This window comes from Sorex araneus, chromosome 6 (genome assembly GCF_027595985.1).
Source record: "Sorex araneus isolate mSorAra2 chromosome 6, mSorAra2.pri, whole genome shotgun sequence".
In the NCBI taxonomy this organism is placed as follows: domain Eukaryota; kingdom Metazoa; phylum Chordata; class Mammalia; order Eulipotyphla; family Soricidae; genus Sorex; species Sorex araneus.
The window spans coordinates 4,169,904-4,190,728 of NC_073307.1; the positions used below are offsets into that span (position 1 = coordinate 4,169,904).

General features: G+C 57.2%; 1 protein-coding gene across 1 annotated transcript in view; it reads right to left on the bottom strand.

Annotated features, from left to right (window-relative positions):
* Positions 1-20,825, bottom strand: part of PAPSS1 (3'-phosphoadenosine 5'-phosphosulfate synthase 1) — a 56,646-nt gene that overhangs the window by 27,191 nt on the left and 8,630 nt on the right. Inside the window, exons 2-5 of the mRNA XM_055142755.1 lie at positions 16,769-16,883; positions 13,003-13,238; positions 11,232-11,370; positions 9,168-9,286 (exon numbers count right to left, since the gene is read on the bottom strand). Of these exons, the coding sequence (XP_054998730.1) occupies positions 9,168-9,286; positions 11,232-11,370; positions 13,003-13,238; positions 16,769-16,883 (609 nt within the window). The remainder of the gene's footprint in view (positions 1-9,167; positions 9,287-11,231; positions 11,371-13,002; positions 13,239-16,768; positions 16,884-20,825) is intronic.

Sequence of the window (20,825 nt, forward strand, 5' to 3'; positions counted from 1 at the left end):
AACAGTGGGAGAAGCGGGGCGCAGGGAGCACGGAGCACCAGGCCGCCCCAACCAGCTCTCCCGCCGTCTGCAGGCTGGGAGGCAGCACACGTCCAAGGCCCCGCCAGCAAAACACCCCACTCTCTAGAGGAAAGGAGACGTTCCCGGGTGGCTGTCCGTGTGAACATCGGCCAACGGAGGGGGCAGGGCGACGGGAAGGGTGAGGGCAGGGCCAGGGTCAGCCCTCAACCCCAAGATAGTCCCCGGAGCCTGCTGGAATTATTCCTGAGCACAGAACCCCAAGTCTGAGTCCTCTGGGTGTGACCCCCCCAAAAAAAATTATCATGGACCCCAATATCCCTCCCAACCCCCATCCCATCCCCTCCACCCTGCCTCTGTGGTGGAGAATGGGCACTGGTGGAGGGCTGGGCACTCGAGCATTTTCTGAATGAAACACAAGCACAAAAGTCTGTAAGTCTGTAGCTGTACCTCATGGTGACTCACTAATAAAACATTTTTTAAAAAAAATTATCATGGGGCCTTTTCCACTCTGGAGAAGCCCATGCTTTCTCTTGAACACATACTTCCTTACTTCCTTTCTCTCCCTTCACGTCTTTCAAATTAAGTTACGTTCAATAAAACCATCTAGCGTCACTGAAAACTTAACACATACATTAAATCAGGCAACTGAGAAGAGGTGACCTCGAGGGAGTGGTAACGACGTGAGACTCCAAATACGCTCACTGCCGTCTCTAACGTGTCACAAAGCCGCTTTATTCCAGCCGCTACCTGCATGGTTATCATTCGTGTCACCCAAGCCACTGTCGGCTTTGTTGTTGCTGTTTTGTTTTTTAGGTACCCATGTTCACAACACAGTTAATAACCTGTCTTTCTGCAGAGAATGTTCCAGCGTCACCCAACTTTTTCGTTTCGCCACACAGGACACAGAACCACACCCGATTCCCTCTCACCTGCCGGGCCACGTAAAGGCACCTGTGGCCCCCCTAATAGGCACGTGTGGGAAGGGAGAGACCACTTGCCAATGCATAGGTGGAAAATGACTGGCACCTGAAATACGGGAGGCCTGGGAGGGCCGGGGGAGGGGAGCGTGAGGCATGAGGAGATTCCTGAAGGTCAGAGCGCGTCTCCTTCGAAGTTGTTGACGATACGTGTGTTTACATGCAGGCTTATTTATACACCCACACAGGTTGCAACTCAGTGCACAATCACCACAGATTTCATGTTATCATCACAGATTTATGCTGTTTTACACTTTTGCAAAAATGTGAGGCCTTTTCACTATGTGAAGCCTTTTTAACTCTGCTGAATTTACTTTAAAACAAGACGCAATGAAGATGTGGTGAAATACAGTTCACTACAGAGTTGCGGTGAAATTATGTAAGTTAGAATCCCTGAACTGCAAGGGTTAATGTTAACTGCACAGCGATTCCAGTATCTGCACGCTTCTAAGGGCTCTGGACGAGTCTGCTCATCGGCTCGTCATGCAATCCTGCCCATTTCCAGAGCGGGACAGTAAGACTCAGGAGAAGTCAGTCACAGGCCCTAAAGTCCCAGCTCTACGGCCTTTGATGCATTCACCATACAGTAAATAAACAATAAATCCCACTTAAGCGCGTTGCATTCTTTGCCCGGACTGCGCTAAGCACTCCACGTACATTAATTCGTAGGCCCCTCAGTACAGGCTGGAGGCAGGTCCTACTATTAAGTCCCATTTCACAGATGACGGGACTGAGGTCAGGAGACAGATGGCTTTCACGAGTGGGAGCGGCGCCCCCACGGGGCCCTCGTGCACTCCAAGCTGGCCAGCCTCGCTCCGAGTCTGGTTTTATGGCCCCGCTTCAAGATGAGCGTGCTTCAGTGTGGTGCACTGTTTATGCTTAAACTCAGAGGCTTTAGCAACTGTCTTTTCGGGAAAGAAGGAATTTTTTTTTCTTACTTTGAGTCAAAATACTTTTTCCATTATAAGCGCTTTATAAAACCCTTTCATAGTCAGCAATATTTTAAAATAAATGTAAAGTCTCCCGACTTGAGACAGATTTGCTCTGTCACCTAACCAGAGCCTGAGGAAAAGCCCAAGAGGTGGCTGCTGTTTTTCTCTTCTACACTGGCACCGACAGGGAGCACTGTGGGAGTGAGCACAGACATGACAGCATGCACCCAGGGGAACACGGACCCTTCTAAGCAGACTCCATGTGCAAAGAGAAGACGGCACAGATCAGGAACAAAAAGGATTTCAGAAATGCAGACACAGCCCATTTCTAGTATATTCTGGTGACAAATCCTTTCAGCTTCCAAAACCACCACGGAACAGCTGAAAGGAGCAAAACCACCTCAAAGTGAGGCAAGGCCTCTGGACAACAGACCGCCAAGGCCTGCCACATGGGTTCTCTATTCCGCTGGGGAGTCGAGAGGGTTTCCAGAGTCTGCGGGGAGAAAACAGTCTGTTCTTCTGTAACTTGCACACATAAAACCCTTGGTTGCAGGAAATTTCCTTTAAAACAAAAATAGATCCCAAGCCAGGCCAGGAGGGGCAGTCCCAGAGCTAAACCTCTCAGTCTTCCCCGCCCCAAAGTCACCCGCACTGAGCTAACGATGCACCTGACAGCGTGGGGATACACAAGTCGCATGTCACCACCAATGACACACACCGAGATACTTAACTCTGAGAAACGCTTAGGGGCAGGAGACACAGTACAGCAGGGAAGGTGCCCGCTCGCCTGGTTCAGTCCCTGGTACCTCCCATGGTCCCTCAGGCACCTCCGAGACTGATCCCTGAGCACAGTGTCAGGAGTGATCCCTGAGCACAGCTGGATGTGGCTCCCAGGACATAAACCGATCATTTTAAAGTAACTTGGGTACTCGAGACTTGTTATCTTGGGGCCGGAACGATGGTACAGCGGGGAGGGCATTTACTCTGCATGCAGCCGACCTGGGTTCAATCCCCGGCATCCCATATGGTCCCCCAAGCACCGCCAGGACTGATTCCTGAGTGCAAAGCCAGGGGTAACCCCTGAGCATCGCTGGGTGTGACCCAAAAAGCAGAAAAGAAAATAAAAGAGTTAAAATAAAGACTTTTTATCTTTTGCTTAACTGGAAGCATAATCTAAGACAGCAAACGTTCTCGCCATCCCTTTGCTCCAAGAAACTATATTCTCTGTGTTTCTCTGGACGCTGGCAGGAGAGCAGACGGCAGCTCTCTCTACCCGGCACAGTCCGCGCCTTCGCTATTCCGTCTCCCCGAAGAACTCTGCACATGTTAATACACAAAGGGATTCCACGTCTCACAGGCTTCCCTTTCAGTATTTTCTGCATTTTTTTCTGGAGCCAAATCTGCCCGACAGATTGGAACCCTCGCGCTTGTTCGTGTCCTCGTGTGACGGTTCCCCTCGTATCACCTAAACCCCTCGCGCCCGGCGAGGGCCACCGACAGGCGCGGCTCTGCGGGGCCCGCCCCGGCCCACCGTCAGATCCGCTCTGAACACGGAACCCCGTCTCCTAAGAAAGACAGACCCTGACTCATGTGCAGGACGAGTAAATCTGGAGTTCCCAAGGAGACTCAAAAACAGCCCTGGCAAGACCACGTGAGGTCGGAAGCCGCAGCCGGCGCGCACAGCCTGGCTCTGCCAGCTCGGCCGACGGCGGCGCCAGCAGGCCCTCTAGTGCCCGTTCGGGCGAGCAGGAAGGCGCGTGGGAAAAAGCCGCCCGCATTCTTCGCTGCCCTGGGCTCAAACACGGCAGCTGCAGCACATTAAGGAAGGAATGACGCTCTGACAGAATACGTGAGAAACACAGTGTTTCCACTCCGGACCCCCTCGCCTCCCCCCTCACCTATCCTGCCCGCGTCCAGGGGCCCGCTGGGAGGGGGGAGGGGGCTGCCACAGCCACCACGCTTCCCCGACACGGGGCATCCTGAACAGCCCCCGCCCAGCGCACGCCAAGCCGGTTCTTCTCACACAGGCAAGGCCGGTGCTGGGTAAAGAGCACTGCAGAGGAGACGAGGCAACTCCGAACACACACGTCACACCCAAACACACAATTCCAGCCACAAGATGAACGACAAAGTCAAAGGAGCCCCGCTGGTCACTTGCTGCCTACAAGCTGGGCGAGAGGAGGGGCGAGCGTCCAGCTGAAGCTGGGGAGCAACTGCAGGGGCCTTACGACGGCCACAGACATCCTCATTTTAGGGGAAACTGGCGCGAACGCAGCCTGCAGACGCAGATTCTAATCGGGCCGCTGGCCTGTGTGGCATTTCTGCCGACAGAGACGAGGAAGAAAGTCCAAACCACCACGGAAGGGGCCGCAACGTGCACCCAGCAAGGCGGTGGGCGTTCAAGGCAACCCCACAGTCCGCACCCAGCTCCCGGGGGTCTCCACACACCAGGGCCTCCCTGACGATTCACCAGAACCGTCTACAGATGCTGCTCCCTGCGGTTTCACACTCGCCCTGGTCTCAACGGAAACCAGCTGGTACCTGGCACGGGCACTTCCTTTTCTGGGACCGAACCACACTGTCCCAAGTCACCAAGAAGTAACACACAGGACAGTTGTCTTTCGAGTCCTCGAGCACAGGCGTGGCTGGTGGGCCTCTGGGCGCCGTCACGGGCCCCTCAGGGGCCCCCAGCACAGGGAGTGGCCCCCGAGCATCCCCTGATACAAACCTAGAACACAACCGCCAAAGAAGCAGGTGGAGAAGGAAGTCGGGAGCTGGGAGCCACCTGCTGTGTCTGCCCTGGGGTCACTCCATCAGTGTGATCTGACCCTGGGGTGCTGGGGGAGATGAGGAAGATGGGGAGCCAGGGCCTCTGTTAACACCACAGCCCAGGCCCTGGGGCGCATCAACAGTTAGGACAGGGGGAAAATGAAGAGTGACTTTGGTGAAATGACCTATTCTCTCTTAGGCCTTAGTGACTGACAACTACAAAGGCCTTAATGTTTTTTTTTTTCTTTTTGGGTCACACCTGGTGATGCACAGGGGTTACTCCTGGCTCTGCACTCAGGAATTAGCCCTGGCCGTGCTCAGGGGACCATGTGGAATGCTGGGAATAGAACCCGGGTTGGCCACGTGCAAGGCAAACGCCCTACCCGCTGCACTATGGCTCCAGCCCCCAAAGGCCTTAATTTTTTAAGTTTTATTCTTCAGGCCTTCTCCTCGAAGTCAGGAAAGGCGACCTCCCTGATTTCCTTTTTGTATGTTGTGTGTGTGTGTGGGGGGGGTGTGTTTCACACACGGCGATTCTCAGGGGTTACTCCTGGCTCTGCACTCAGGAACTACTCCTGGCAGTGCTCGGAGTCCCTATGGGATGCCGGGGATCAAACCGGGTAAGCAGTGCGCAAGGCAAACTCCCTCCCTGCTGTGCTGTTGCTCCGGCCCTGCTCCCTGTGTTCTGGGAGTGGGATGAGGGAATGAGGGACGAGCGTTTGGGAGAGGCGGGGCCTGGCCGGCCTCCCCCACCCCCCGTACTCCCAAAGCCCTGACTACCGCACAGCGGCCCGGCGCCGCAGCCACGCCTCTGCCGGAGGACTTTCCCGTTACAGACTCAAGATTCTCTGCTCACCTCCGAACTCCGGAACACTGGCCTCGGTGGGAGCACAGCGCACTGGAGGGGCCGACGGCAGGGGACAGCCAACCTCCACAGACACGCGCGCACAGAGGGCTGCCCGCGGCAGCTCCCCGAACCCTCGGGCAAGGACTTCCTGTCCCCATGGCGACACACAACACTTTTCGACACACAACACTTTTCAGAAATTTTCCTTGACGGAAATATTTTCATCATTCCATTAGCCATTTAGTGGTAACAAGCAATAGAAAATAAATGACTGTGGGCTGCTACGGGGTGGCTGGAAAAACGGGCACGACAGTGGAGGGACGGGGACAGGGGTGGTGGGGTTGGGGGGCGGAGCAGCGAATGCCTGGAACCCAGGACCTGCCGCCATCCAGGCAGAAGAGGCGCCTGCTTCTGTCCAGCAGAGCGGCGGGAGCAGCGGCCCAGGGCGCGTGGGGACGGCCACAGGGTGTCAGCAAGCAGGCGGGACCCTCCCAGGTCTAACGGAGTCTGAAGGAGCGGGAGCTGGCATCGCTTCTGAAGTACTGCTGAGACACGGGGTGATGACACACGTTGCCTGTTTACCGCTTACGTCAGGTTTGAGCACCGAGCAGAGCATAACTCACCCGGCAACAAGGTGCATGGATCACCTAGAAAGTTTCGGACATAACGGCAGCCCTGGGAGACGCCTCGGGCTGCCTCCAGACCATCTCGAGAGAGCAACAGGAAGATTCCCGAGGAGGTTCTGGCTCCCAGGGAAAACACATTCTAGCACATTCTAGCGAGGGCGCAAGGGGGCTGCGAAATGTACACACCTGGGTCCAAAAGGCTCTTTACAATCGCTAACCAGCACCTAAGCCGTTATCTCAGACAAGGCCGTGTCTGGAGCCGGAGCGATAGTCGGGGGGAGGGTGCTCGCCTGGCACGCCCCTGACCCAGGTCTGATCCCCGGCATCCCATATGGTCCCCCCAAGCACCGCTGGAGTTGACTCCTGGGTGCAGAGCCAGGAGGAACCCTGAGCCTCCTCAGGTGTGGCCTGTAAGCAAAACACGAAACAGGCGTGGCAAGCCGCCCGCCAGCACTCACTGTTCGCCAGGCTCGACCCATCACAATCACAAGTTGATAAAAGACACAAAACCTGCCTCCTCGTAACCGACTCTCCAGACGGCTTCCCACTGACCCTTTTTCAAACACTGCAATGGTGCAGCCTCAGATTTCCTCTCTCAGGCATAACACAGACCAGTATCGGTATCACACAAAAATAATTCACATCGTCACTGTCAGGAACAAATAAAACCGGAGCAAGGCATCCACTGAGGTCAAAGAGACGGAGGCAAACGGAGCAAAGCAAAGAGGCAAGAGCTCCAATGGGGTCCCCAAGGCCTCTGGAAAGAAAACAGGCCACGGGGAAGCAAACTGGGGAGCCCCTGGAACAAAAATCACCTTCATTCTCTAAAGCTAGGGCAAAATTAAGTGTTTTAGAGCAAAAAATCGGGAAAGAATTCAATCCACGGCAGAAACTTCCTCTGGTCTGTGAAAAAGTTGTTACTGCTGAATATATAATACACTGGTACCAGCCCGCTGCGGAGACGGGGATATAAATGCGGCTATGCAAATGCCCTTGGGATAAATGACAGCTTGTTTTTATTTCTGTCCACACCAAATTTCTATTTTCACTGGTCTACAGATATTTTAAAAAAGAAAAAAAAAACAAGGTTGAAAGCCACTGGACTCGAGTCCCTTTTGCATCTTTCTAAGCAACTTGAGAAAGACGCTTCTGTGGCAGTGGGGTGGAGTAATGGGACATAGATCGGGGTTTCTTAAACCTTTCAGCACTCGCGACCCGCTTCCGCCAGTGAGCTCTGCCAGGAGCGCCTCGGACTCAGTATTCATTTCTGCTTGTTGCATACTCAGAAATCTTTCCCGGCTGCCGAGTCTGTGCAGCCATGCGTGGGTGACGGAGCAGAAGCTCGGGCTAGCGGGTGTGAGGAAAGCCGGAAAGCAACAGCGGCCGTTTGCCCGAGACGTTTCGCCACCCCACCACGGGGGAGGGGGAGGGACGCAGAGCCCCGAGCACCACAGAGCAGGGGCGCAGCCGTCTTCCTGTCACGGAATCCCGCTTAGAACCCAGCTTAGGCCTGGACGCAGCGAGGAGTCCAGAACGGAACCCGAGAAGACCAAGAGCCGGAGCATGAGTGATCGGAATCCCGTCCCTGTCACCCGGCGGGCGGGTGGCGTGGCAGGAAAGCGGCCGTCTGCGCTCGGCGAGGCATCAGCCACGAGGAGGCCGGGCCGGCGGCTCTGTGCCGTTTCCAGCCTCACACAAGAGCTGCAGCTCCGATTCAGATTTTTACAGTCATCTGGCCCAATGCAGAATAGGAAGGTTCTGGAGGGAAAGTGTCAAACCCAAAGGACACTGCATCGGCAGGACCCCAAAGAGGCTCAGAAACAAAGGGGAGCAGAAGGGGTGCAGGGAGGCGGCTCAGTGCTACTGGGGGGAGCGGGGGCTTCACATCCCTCTCAGGCTCCACTGCAGGAATCACCCACAGCCCCACGATGGCTCCAGGGAGCCCCAAGCCCCAGCCTGAAGTCGGGGTGCATCTGTGTGCTTTTTCCCTCAGGTGCTGTCAAGTACCTAAGAATCAACCATGAAAAAAATAGGTAATACCCGCAGTTGGAAGCCCGTCTCATGAGCCGGGGAGAAGGCAGCTGGGATGGAGAAGGGATCACTAAGTCAATGACGGTTGGAGGGATTACTCGGGATGGGAGATGTGTGCTGAGAGTAGATAAAGGACCAAACGTGATAACCTCCCAGTATCTGTATTGCAAACCATAAAGCCCAAGAGTAGAGAGAGAGTATGGGGGAAATTGTCTGCCATGGGGGCAAGGGAAGGGTTGGAAAGGGGGGGATACTGGGGACACTGGTGGTGGAGAATGTGCACTGGTGGAGGGATGGGTGTTCGATCACTCTGTTACTAAAACCCAAACGTGAAAGTCTGTAACTTTAGCTCACGGTGCTTCAACAAAAATAAAAATAAAAAAAGAAAAGAGAGGGGAGGAAGGAAAAGTGATTTCTAAACTGAGACTGCAGTGTCGCATACGACACCAGGACACCGTCTGCCTGGAACTTTCTCGCAACAGCACAGCAACTCACAGTGCCTAGAAGCCAACCGGGCAGAGTCTGAGCCGGGAGCCGACGCCGAGGGGGGCTGCAGTGCCCGGCTCTGGACAGCGTCCAGTTACCGGACCCCAGGAAGCCCTTTCCTCCCCCAGGGCCGAGCGGAGAGAAACCAGCCGTCAGCCCGGGGGAGTCCAGGCCTGCTGACGTGCAGGAAAGCGGGTCACACACCACACGTGATGAAACCAGGCTCTGCCTCCGAGCCCAGACGACTCCTCTCCGGAAGGCAGACGGGAAAGTGACTGTGGGGACACGGGTCCCTTGGCGCCCGGCCCCAGCCGCTCACCCTCCGGCTCCTCGCACTCCCCACAGACACGGCGCCCCCCCCCCCCACCCGCACCCCCGAGTCTCCTGAAGGACACAGGACGCGTCACTGCGTCACTGCATCCTCGCCGCGCGCTGCCGGAGCCCGCCCCCCACGGGGTGCCTGACCCTCGGCGCTCACCCGCTCCTGCAGGAGCTCCACGACCTGCTGCACGCAGTCGTTCACGTCGCAGGAGTCGGTCTTCAGCACCAGCTCCGGGGCCTCGGGCTTCTCGTACTCAGAATCGATCCCGGTGAAGCCTAAGAGGGGCGCCAGGGAGAGAGGGGGCGCGGGTCAGAGCTAAGCTCCGTTCCCAGGGCCGGGAGGACGCGCCCATGGCGGGAAGCTACAGGACAGGGCGGCGGGCAGCGGGGGCGGAGGAGGGACCACCAGGACACTGGCAGTGAGGGCTGAGCGCTGGGGGGAGGAAAGGGTACACACGGCCTCTCAGCACCTGGAGCGGAAGCCTCGGGGCCCTAAAGGAGAGAGAGAGGAGGAAGAGAAGCGCTGGCCACGGGGCAGGAGGGAAACCCGGGCGGTGGGAAATGTGCACTGGTGAGGGGGCGGGTGTTGGAACATGACATGGCCGAAACCCGATCATGAGCAACTTTATAACTATGTATCTCACATCACTCAATAGAAAATCAATCAACGAGCTCTTAAAAATTGAAACAAAAACAAATACCCGCCCGGAGTGCGTTTCCTGGGTGCAAAGGCCAGCTGCTCGAAGCTCTGCCCTGCACTGCCCCTCCCCTCCCCCCCCCCCGGGGCCGCAGTGTGGGATGTCCTCCCTGGTGTCCCTAAACTCTGGTCTCCAAACGGGCAGGGCGGACCCCCGTTCTGCCCAGCAAGCGTTCGGTCGAGCTGGCCCACCGCTGAAGGAGCGGGACGGAGCCTCTGCCCCCACAGGAAACACGGGCCGAGCGTCACAGCAGTCTCCAGACGCAAGGCTTCTCCCTCCCCACCAGTTTTTGGGTTTTGTTTTGGGGTCACGCTCAGGGCTTACTCCTGGCTCTGCACTCAGGGCTCACCCTTGGCGGGGCTGGGGGACCACAGGGGGTGCCAGGACTGAACCCAGCTGAGTGCTAGTCAAGTGTCCACCCACTGTGCTACTGGGAAAAGGTCATTTCCAATGAATAAATGCGTAACTCTGCTTCCCGTGTCTCAATTTACGCACTCAACACAGCGTCAGCGCCGCGCTCGCACCCTTTCCCTTCCGCCTCTCCCTTCCTGGGCCGGGAGCAGAGTGCCCGAGGCTGTGAGTCACAGCGCCCTGGGGAGCCCTAGCCCAGCCCCCTGCCCCCGCCTCCGCCCTACCAGGATGACACAGCCGAGTCACGGACCCCAAGACAGCCCAACTGCGCCCCGTACCTACAGGTCGGTGCCCGCGTGGCCTCTGTGTCAACAGAGCAGGCCAAGCCAAAGGATGTTCAGAGGGGAGGAACGTGGCTGGCGTTAGGGCCCCTGGGGAGGAGCCCTAAGTGTCGACCTCTGCCCAAACGCGCCCCACGGGGGAGCAGGGAGCAGAGCTGGTGCCTTCTGCTGCGGCGGGCACGCTAACTCAGCAAGCACGCCCGGACGGAGAGGCCACCGTCCCAACCCCGCACAGTGACCCACGGGCACCCGGCAGGGCTCTGAGACTCGCCACCCCAGCACGCCCGCCCCCAGGACTCACTGCCCTGGCCCTGGGCGAGAAGAGGCAGCAGCCAACGCCCAGTTCCTGCCAGCCGCTTACGTGCAGGAAGTAGGGTCCTACCGAGCCCCGAAGTCCCAGCCCCCTAGGGGTCTGTCTGGCGAGAGGAGACCCCCAGCGGGGTGACAGTCGCTGAGCAGGAGGAGTCGGCACTGCCCAAGGCCCACTCTGAGGCCCGGCCGAGGGACAGACAGGGCAGTGAGCACTGCCCGAGGCCCACTCTGAGGCCCGGCCGAGGGACAGACAGGGCAGTGAGCACTGCCCGAGGCCCACTCTGAGGCCTGGCCGAGGGACCGACAGGGCAGTGAGCGCTTCCGGCCTCTCCGGAGGGTCTCACGGCAGGAGTGACAGCACTGCAGGTGGGGTGCTGGCCCGGCACACAGCCGACCCGAACCCCGTCACTGGCCCCAACAGGGCCCCTGCGCCCCCCAGGAGTGATCCCTGGGCACAGAACCAGAGGGAAAGGTGAAATATCTCCGCAAAGAGGGCCGGGAGAAACGGAGCGCCCTTACCTTTGATCTCCCCGGCCCGCGCCTTCTTGTAGAGCCCTTTGACGTCCCGCTGCTCACACACGTGCAGGGGGGCGTCCACAAACACTTCAAAAAAGGGCAAGCTTGCGCCCTCGTGGGTCTGCCGCGCGTTGTTGCGATCCTTCCAAGAGAAAGACGGGGACGGGAGCATCAGGACCGTGCGGCCAGGGCTGCTGCGTTACTATCAGGAACAGGGAGGGGCGTTTACGGGGGCCAGAGAGCAGCTCAGCAGGCTGGGCGCAAACGTCACGTGCAGGGGGCCGGGGTGACCCCCAGGAACGTGCGAGCCAAGCACGGCCAGGAGCGGCCCCCAAGCCCTCAGGACAAGCAGACACACAAAAAAGGGATTTTTAACAGAGTAAAAAAATCACGGATGAAATTCAATTTTTGCTTTTAAAATATAAGCAAAAGAAAGAAAGAGTCCGGGGGTTGAGGCACCTGTGCAGTGCCTGCGGTGGCCGCTCCAGCGGGGATTCCTAAGCACAGAGCCAGGAGCGAGCCCCGAGCACTTCTGGATACGGCCCCAAACAAAGCCACATCAAGCTGAACTTTCCAGCTGAGAAAGCTGCATGTTTCCACGGTCTGTGGAGGGGCCGGAAGAGGCCACAGAGACGGAGGCACAGCAGGGACGATTCCTGCTTTGCACTGCTGACCCGGGTCGGTCCCTGGCACCACGCAAGGGCCCCTGAGCTCACGCACAGGGGGACCACCTGAGGAGCTGAGCTCTGGGTACCACCGGGTAAGGTCCCAGAACCAAAAACATATGAATAATGATAAAATAAAGGCAAGTGCTTGTCCAGAGAAAATAAGTGGCAGGAAGTATGTGATGAAGCTGCAGGGGAAAAGCCTGCAGGGACACGAGTCTGTTAACGACTCGAACACTGGGCAAGAGAGATGGCGGGGGGGGTGAGAGCACAGGTCTCACGGGGGAACCTGGTTCAATGCCGCCACTTGTCCCCACGAACACAGCCAAGAATAACCCCTGAGCGCTGACAGGTATGGCCCAGAACCAAAACCAAAAAAAAAAAAAAGAACCCGAGAGTTTTCCTTACTATCTACTATACAGTGATAGCACAGCGGGTAGGGCGTTTGCCTTGCACGTGGCCGACCCGGGTTCGATTCCTCTGTCCCTCTTGGAGAGTCCAGCAAGCTACCAAGAGTATCTCGCCCGCACGGCAGAGCCTGGCAAGCTCCCCGTGGTGTATTCAATATGCCAAAAATAGTAACAACAAATCTCACAATGGAGACGTTACTGGTGCCCGCTCGAGCAAATCGATGAACAACGGGATGACAGTGACAGTGACAGTGATCTATTATATACTAAGTGTTCCCGATCAGCTACTTATTGAAAAGTCCGGGCTAAATGGGTTGGCCTCTGGCCTGAGAATGACTGTCAGGTGAGGCAGGAGGCAGGTCGTATACAAGCTGGATTTCCTCGGAGAGGCAGAGCACAGGACGCTGAGGCTGACCAGTGAACCTGGGCTTGTCCTTGGGGCACGTGTCTGAGCCCGGCTCTGCCTGTGGGCGCTGGCAGGAAGGGCGAGTGTGAATGAAAGCATCAGATCAAAAGCTACGGACCAGAGGGTGGGAAGGGGCGGGGCGGTGGGAGGGGTCCTGGGAACCCTGGCGGTGGAGAAAGGGCACGGGTGGAGGGGCGGGTACTCGATCAGGGTATGACTGGTTTCAGCATGCAAGTTTGTAAGTCTCTAACTGTATCTCACGGTGATGAAATAAGATAAGGGGAAGTGCCGACCTGCGCGTAGGGAGAAATGAAGCTCGTGATGCACACCAGGCCCGCGTCCGCAAACAGCTTGGCCACCTCGGCGATGCGGCGCACGTTCTCCTCCCTGTCCTCGGGACTGAAGCCGAGGTTCTTGTTGAGGCCCTGGCGGATGTTGTCGCCATCCAGGGTGTAGCAGGGGATGCCGTGGCACACCAGGTACTCCTCCAGGGCCATGCTCACCGTGGTCTTCCCCGCGCCAGACAGGCCTGCAACGGGACCGACCCAACAGAACCCAGGTCAGAGCCAGCAGGACGGCTGTCTAGCAACAAACCGTTTCCATCACGGGTGCACACGCATCCGAGATCGAAGAACACTCAGTAACATGCTTAAGCAACAGCCTAAGGTTCCCCTTTCAGCTAGAAAACACTCCGTAGTTTAAGCGTCTACGTATTAGTGACACTCGCCTATGCCCAAAGCTGTCCTTGAGGCCACTGAGCTCGGGAGCGTCCCATAGTGCCATCAGCCACACTGAGCCTCAGTCACCAATATTCTAACGCTGCAGACCGACTTCCAAAGTGCTCAGACCCAAATTAATTCTGCTGAGGGTAAAGAAAGGTTGCGTGGGGCTGGAGTGATGGCACAGCAGATAGGGTGTTTGCCTTGCACACGGCCGACCCGGGTTCGATTCCCAGCATCCCATATGGTCCCCTGAGCAACACCAGGGGTGATTCCTGAGTGCAAAGCCAGGAGTAACCCCATGCATCACCGGGTGTGACCCAAAAAAAAAAAAAAAAGAAAGGACGCGTATAAGTCAAATAAACACTAGGAAGTTACCTCTATGTATCAGGATCAACCGCCTCATAGAAACCACAATAAAAATATCTGGGGTTCATTTCTTACTGCCACTAACCTGGGAAGATTATCCCCAGCCGGACTCACCTTCTCCCACCAACACTGGTAATTCCCTCAACAATGAGAAATCGGGGAAAAAGAAAGGATCTATTTCTGCACTGATATCTGCCACCTTGGTACGTGCAAGATTACGAAACTCACAGCATAGGTAGTTATGTGGCAAAAGTTATGATTGGTCCTAGGGAGAGATTTGAAAAACTGAAGTCTAATGTACTCACAGTCTTGGTAGCGATCATATTAGTAGTAAGGTTAAGTGAAGGGGGGGAAAAAAACCAGCAAAGACGATGTGCTGTGAGGTTAGATACAATGGTTAAAATTAAACCTGTACTGGGAGTCAGGGAGACGGCTCAAACGGGCGGTGTGTCTGCCCTGAAAGCCGGGGGCCCGGGTTCCTGGCACCCCCTGGGCCCAGCACTCCCGTGGGATGACCTCCAACCAGGACGCAGGCAGTAATCCCTGAGCACCACCGGGCGTGGCCCCCAAACCAAAATCTAGTAATAAAACAAACAGCGGAAAGGATTTTCCACAGCTATCACGAGAACTTCCAGCCAGCGGGGGCTGCCCCGGCGGGCACGGCCGGGGGGAGGAGGAGGGTGAGTCACCTGCGCCTTGACTCAGGCTGCCCGGAGGCCCGGCCTGTGGCCAGAAGGGGGTGACACTGGGGGGGAGGGCTGCCAGGGCCGCTCAGGAAGGCTACGTGGCTCTCTCTGGACACGGCCGGGAGGAGCCAGCTAGCGAACAGCCACAGCCCACGGTCCCATGGGCAGCACGTCCATCACTCGGCCCCCGGATGACAAGCTGTGTCGAATGAGGGACCCGTCTCGGGCACCAAGATCGGCCCCCAGCAGCCGAGAGGGACCCAGGGGACGGGGCCCTGCCAAGCGCCCCGCAGCCCTGACCCACAAACGCCAAGTGAATTACAATGTGGTTTGACACCCCTGGGCTTTGGGGCCGGTCACAAGGCGACCAGAAGCAGAACAAAGCCGGCAACCGGGAGCCGGGGGCCGTGCGTGGGGGGGCGGCTGACCCGCTGCCAAGCCCTCGGTGACCGGGAACCCTGGGACCCGGACAGTTCCTATTCAACCGACACTCTGACTGTTTGGTGCCACGGCCGAGTGAGGAGTGGGGTGGTGGGGGACGCTCATGGTGGGGCTCAGGGGACCGTGTGGTGCTGGGGACGGAACACGAGACTCCAGTGTGTACACAGGTGCTCAGTCCTCAAGCAAAACCTGTCCCCAAAAAAGAGCGGAAAAAGCAAGTTGAGACTGCGGGAGATGGTGGTGCGGGGGTCTGAGTGCGCTGATCTCCAAACTTCTGAGGAAGAGAGCAGAGTGCGGGGAGCAGACGGACACCCGCGGGATCCCCTGGGGAGGGTCCCTGGCTCTGAAACACCCTGGGCGGGGCCTGAAGGAGAAAGGCAAGACTCTGAAAGAACAAATCAGTACTCAGGCGCTCAGGGGAAATACCAGATCTGCCTCACGTTTCTTCACAACATTTCAAACCTGAGGACCATGAAGTCATGATTTTAGATTCCAAGACAAGAGAAAGGAATCAGGGGGAGGAGAGAGAGTGAGAGAGCGAGACAGCAAGCGAGCTGAGAGGACGTCTCACAGGCAGGAAGCCCGGGCCTGATGGCCGGCACCTCTCAGTCCCCCGAACACTGAGCTGGGAAACAGCCCTGGGCACCCCCCAAGAACCAACCAACAGACTTCCAGGACTAGTGACCCCTGGGCAGAGCCAAGAGCTGTAAGCCCTGAGCACGCCCGCTGTGGTCTCAAACAGATGAACGAACGAAACAAGAATTCCAAGACAGCAAAGTCTAAATCAAGGGTCTCTCCTACACAACCAAGTTGTCATAAGAAAGTTAAAACAAGACAGGGCAGGAGTGACAGCACAAGGGGTCGGGCCAGCCCCCGTGTGGTCCCCTAAGGACCGCCTGGAGTAACCCTGAGCACAGGGCCGGGAGTAAGTTCTGAGCACCACTGGGTGTGACCCCTGCCCCAAAATGGGTAGACTTTCTCAAATAAGACCGAGGCAGTTCAGAAGCCAAGGAAAGACCAGCCAACAGAAGACTTAGCAATACATTTTATAGCAACAAAATAGACAATGAAAGCTGAGACGGGGAGAGTTCTGGGTGGTGCGCCGTGACGGGCAGACTGAACGGCAAGCTGGGTGGGCTTCTTCATGGGCCCCAAATCACACAATCACGGAAATTTAAAGATTTGAGAACAGAAGGAGTGTTATGCCCTGGGCAACAGTGCAGATTTAAGAACAAGGCAAGTGGAAAAATGCGGGAGTTCTGTTTCACACAGAAACACATAAACCTGCCTACGAATGGAACATAGCACTGTAGCACTGTCGTCCCATTGTTCATCGATTTACTGGAGCAGGCACCAGTAACGTCTCCACTGTGAGACTTGTTGAATACGCCATGGGGAGCCTGCCAGGCTCTGCCATGTGGGCGGGATACTCTCGGGAGCTTGCCAGTTCTCCAAGAGGGACCGAGGAATAGAACCTGGGTCGGGGTCATGCAGGCAAATGCGCTACCCACTGTCTATCGCTCCAGCCCAGTGGAACATAATCTTAAAAAAAAAAAAAAAAAGGCAGAAAATGGGAATTTGGGGGCCATTTTTTTTCCGCCCAAGAGGAATAACTGTGAGGGTCAGTAGTAATACTGACGTTGGCAAAGGCAAGATTTTAATTGTTGTGGCAGAAGCTTAAACCAAATATAAACTGTTAGTGGGTAATTTGGGGTGATGCCTCTGATTTTTAACACAATTTCTACATTTACAGCCTTCACGGTCCCCTTTCCGCAAGCTTCCCTCCGAGCCCGCGGCTATCCACGCGGTGACTTCTGGACGAGCCGGCTTCTCCCGTACCGTACCTGTCAGCCAGACGGTGCAGCCGCGGAAGCCGCCCCTCGTGCCCACCACCTGGCCGCGCTTGTTCCTGCTGACGTGGTGGGCCTGGTAGGTGACATTCGTGGCTCGCTGCATGCCCTGGGGAGAGAGAGAGCTGTGGTTCATGGGGGCCTCGCACAGGGAGCGCAGGTGCCCACTAGGACTCCGTCACACTGCCCAGCCCAACGCCCGAGGCCGGGGGAAGGAGTCAGGTGACAGCGTGTCCTCGACCTCAGAGCTACTGGCCTGGGGGCCAGCACATCACATACAAAATTAATCACCGCAGCCGCCCACGGATGCAGAAACGGTATCACCGTGCTGAGGTCGCGAGGACAAGCCTGAGGAGGGTCAGCAGCTCTCCCGAGCTGAGCAGGAACGAGGCCCCGGTCACTTACTCGCCCGTCCCTTCAGCCTGGACTTGCAGAGACCCTTTGGGGTGCATCAAACTCACAACCCGGGGGGCCACAGAGAGAGTGCAGGGTAAGGCACTTGCCTCGCATGCAGCTGACCAGGCCACTCTGACCCCCAAGACTGCAAATGGTCCCCCCCGAGCACCGCCAGGAGGGACTCCTGGGTGCAGGGAGCACCGCCAGCTGCGGCTCCAAACCAGAACCCCAAGTGACACCGCAGCTCCGGCCTCCCTGGAGCGCCAACGCCAGAGGGGCTCCGGCCAGGCCAGCTCAGGGCCGGCCCAGAGGGTGTCTGTCCACTGGGCTGCAGTCGCCCGGGCAGGCCAGAGTCCTGTGCAGTGACACGGCAGTGACCCCAGGCAGAGGTGGGGACGCTGGAGAGAAGGACGGAAGACATCCAGGGAGGGACGAACAGTGGGGTGGCGTGAGGGGAGCGGCCAGGTCATCCTGGTAAGACCCTCCGAGGTAGCGAAGACCCCCTGGACGTGGCTCCAGCTGGGCCTGGTCTGAGATGCTCTCTCCACTCCACGCCCACGGCCTCACGCCTCTCCCGGGAGACTCTGGGACCCTCGCAGGGGGAAGAGACCCTTCCCCTCGGGAACCCAACAGCTGTAAAAGAATTCCCCGGACCACAGCTACTGAATAAATGCCGGTGATGCTGTGTGTCGGACTCCCCCTCACGGCTTGGTTCCACTCTGGGTCACAGGTCAAGAAGGCCGCAGGAGAGCACAGAGCGGAGGGCGCTGGCCTCCCGTGCAGCCAGCCCGGGTTCGACCTCCAGAAGCATTGCATGTGGTTCCCTGAGCCCCACCAGGGGTGATTCCGAAGCAGAGTCGGGAGTAACCCCGGGCAGCGCCAGATGTGGTCCCTGAGAGCTGCCCAGCGGCAAGAGGGCTGGCTCATGTCCCCAGAGCCACCGGAAGGGCCCCAAGAAGGGTCTCGACGGGGAAAGGACAGGCCAGAGGTGAGCTGCGACCTGTGGGCCCCAGAACGAACCTGGGATGTCCCTGTGGCGAATCAGGAGGCCAGGGCCTTATCTACAGACGGGACAAAGGCAGGGCCGGGGGCGGGGAAGCTCTGACGGCTGGGCTCCGGGCAGGCAGCGTCTTGCCGGCCTGACACTCGCCAGGCTGGTCCGGGCTGCGCTGCTCTGGCCGGGGCTCACCGGATCCAATCAAACTGCAACTGCCCGCAACAAGCTCGAGTCGCCAAATGAAACCTGCCACGTCCTGTGGAGGCCCCAGTCTCACCTCCCGCAGCGCAGAGAAAGGTGTCCTCCCCCGGGGCAATGCCCCGAGGAGGACTCACTGCCCAGTGCCCCTGTGGGCTGCTCTGGCCGCTTGCCCCTAGAACGGCCTCTTCTCCTCTCTCCCCGCTTGGTCTCTCTCGCCTGCTCGCCCCAGGTCTGGACTTAGCCTTTCCCGCCAGGGCGACACCAGCATCTGGATGCCCATCTCTCTCTCTCTCTCTCTCTTTCTCTCTCTCTCTCTCCTTTCTGCGCCTTTCTGAAACAGCTTTGTTTGATAAAAGCCATCTTGAGGGAGGGAGGGAAGGAAAGAGGGAGGGAGGAAGGAGGAAAGGCAGGGTGAGAGGGAGGGAGGGAGGAAGGGAGGAAAGAAGAAAGGACGAACCTATTAAAACTTTGCAAGAACAAAGGGCTTACACTCCATTTCTCGGGTCCTAACTTGAAGCATGTAATTCCTTTTACTTTACGTGGTTCTCTTCTCTCTCGGGAGAAACCTGAGTCGTCTCTTAAATGTCTTTTTTTAACCACCCCCCTCCTTTTTTTTTTTTTTTTGCGTCACACCTGGAGATGCACAGGGGTTACTCCTGGCTCTGCACTCAGGAATTACCCCTGGAAGTGCTCAGGGGACCATATGGGATGCTGGGATTCGAACCCAGGCCGGCTGCGTGCAAGGCAAACGTCCAGCCCCCCTCCCTCCTTTTTAAAATAAAATTTCTTTGCTTTAGGATTTATCCTTTCCTGCAATTCCTCTCCGCAAGGACAGGCCAGGAACCTGGGAAACCAGGGCAGGCGTGGGGGGGAGGGGGGCTCCTCACCCTGCAAGCCAGAGGGCAAACAAACGACACCTCACTGCGTCCGTCCGTCCGTCCGTCAGCTTGTTACACCTTCACAACACAGGGCCAAGCTCCTCTTGTTCACTCTTCATCGCCCAGAATGCTGGAAGCCCGAGACAACATGGACAACATGCTTCCGGGGAACAAGCAAAGGCCCTGCGCTCCCAGCAGCGACAGGAGCCCCTGGCCCAGCCTCCTAGAGGTGGTGGTTCTAGAACAATCAGGCCCCTTCCAAGGCTGCAGTCAGGGGAAAACTGAGATCCAGCCTCAACCTTTTCCTACAGAGCCTCACTCTCTTCCCTTCTCCCCTGCCCCTCATAATCCGACCCCTCCCCCCTCCCCCTGCCTCCAGTCCGACCCCTGTGCCTCTCTTGGCCCTTCCCAGCAGGCACCCTGGGGGAAGGGGGCAATCTGCACGCTCACACCCTCCAAGAGATTCTGTTAGACTGAGTCAGTAGAACCGTGGGGGGGAGGAGACACCGAGATAAATAAGTGACTTCAGGCTGAAATTAGGATCAAAGAGGGGTCAGGGGATGGCAGGAGCCTGGAAGAACCCTCAGGGCAGGAAGGGGTGACTGGGGAAGGGGTCAGGGGAGGCTTCGGGTGGCCTAGAACAAAGCACCCTCCGGAACACGGCAGAGGAGCGTGGGCAGGGCAGAGCGGCCGCAGTCCACCAGCCCAAGAAGAACCGACAAGTGACCAGAAGCCCGGGGACCTCGGGCCTGACCCACAGCAGGGGTGGGGGCGGAAGTCCGCGGGGGGGGGGGGGGAGCAGACACACGCTGGGTTCTCAGCATGGCCTTCCTGAGGGCACAGACACCCACAGACGCTCACGTCCAGGGTGCCTGGCAGGAAGGGCCACGGAGAGGCGCAGTGGTCCGACTGGAGTGGGGGGGGAGGGGCTGGATTATGAGGGGCAGGGGAGAGAGTGAGGAGCGATAGGAAAAGGTCGAGGCTGGATCTCAGCTTTCTCTCCCCCCAGCTCTCTCCCCCCAGCTGTCTTCTCCACTTAGCCATCTCTACTCTGGGCCTGAACCCTTTTCAAAGTTAAATTTAAAAAAAAAAACAACAACAGAAGAAAGAAAGAAAGAAAGAAAGAAAGAAAGAAAGAAAGAAAGAAAGAAAGAAAGAAAGAAAGAAAGAAAGAAAGAAAGAAGGAGAGAGAAAAAAGAGAAAAGAAAAGAAAAGAAAAGAAAAGAAAAGAAAAGAAAAGAAAAGAAAAGAAAAGAAAAGAAAAGAAAAAGATCTGCCATAACCGCTATCACCCATCTTTTTTCAGAATAGAGGCGCCACCAGAACTCAAAGGTGGTGAGCACACGCCTGGTACCGAGCATCTCAATCAATTCACCATCTCCTCTTGCTCTTCCTTCTTTTCCCTCCTCCCCCTCTGGCCAACTGTCTCTACGATCCCCAAACAAGACAGCAGTGACTCACGGGGCCAAGCGCGGGTCATTTCTCTCAGACTGCCCTCCGAATTCCAAGTGTCCAGCAGGCCGGTTTCTGCCCCCAGGACTGGGAATTAGGCTGTTTCTCGCCGGCACCGGGAGGTATG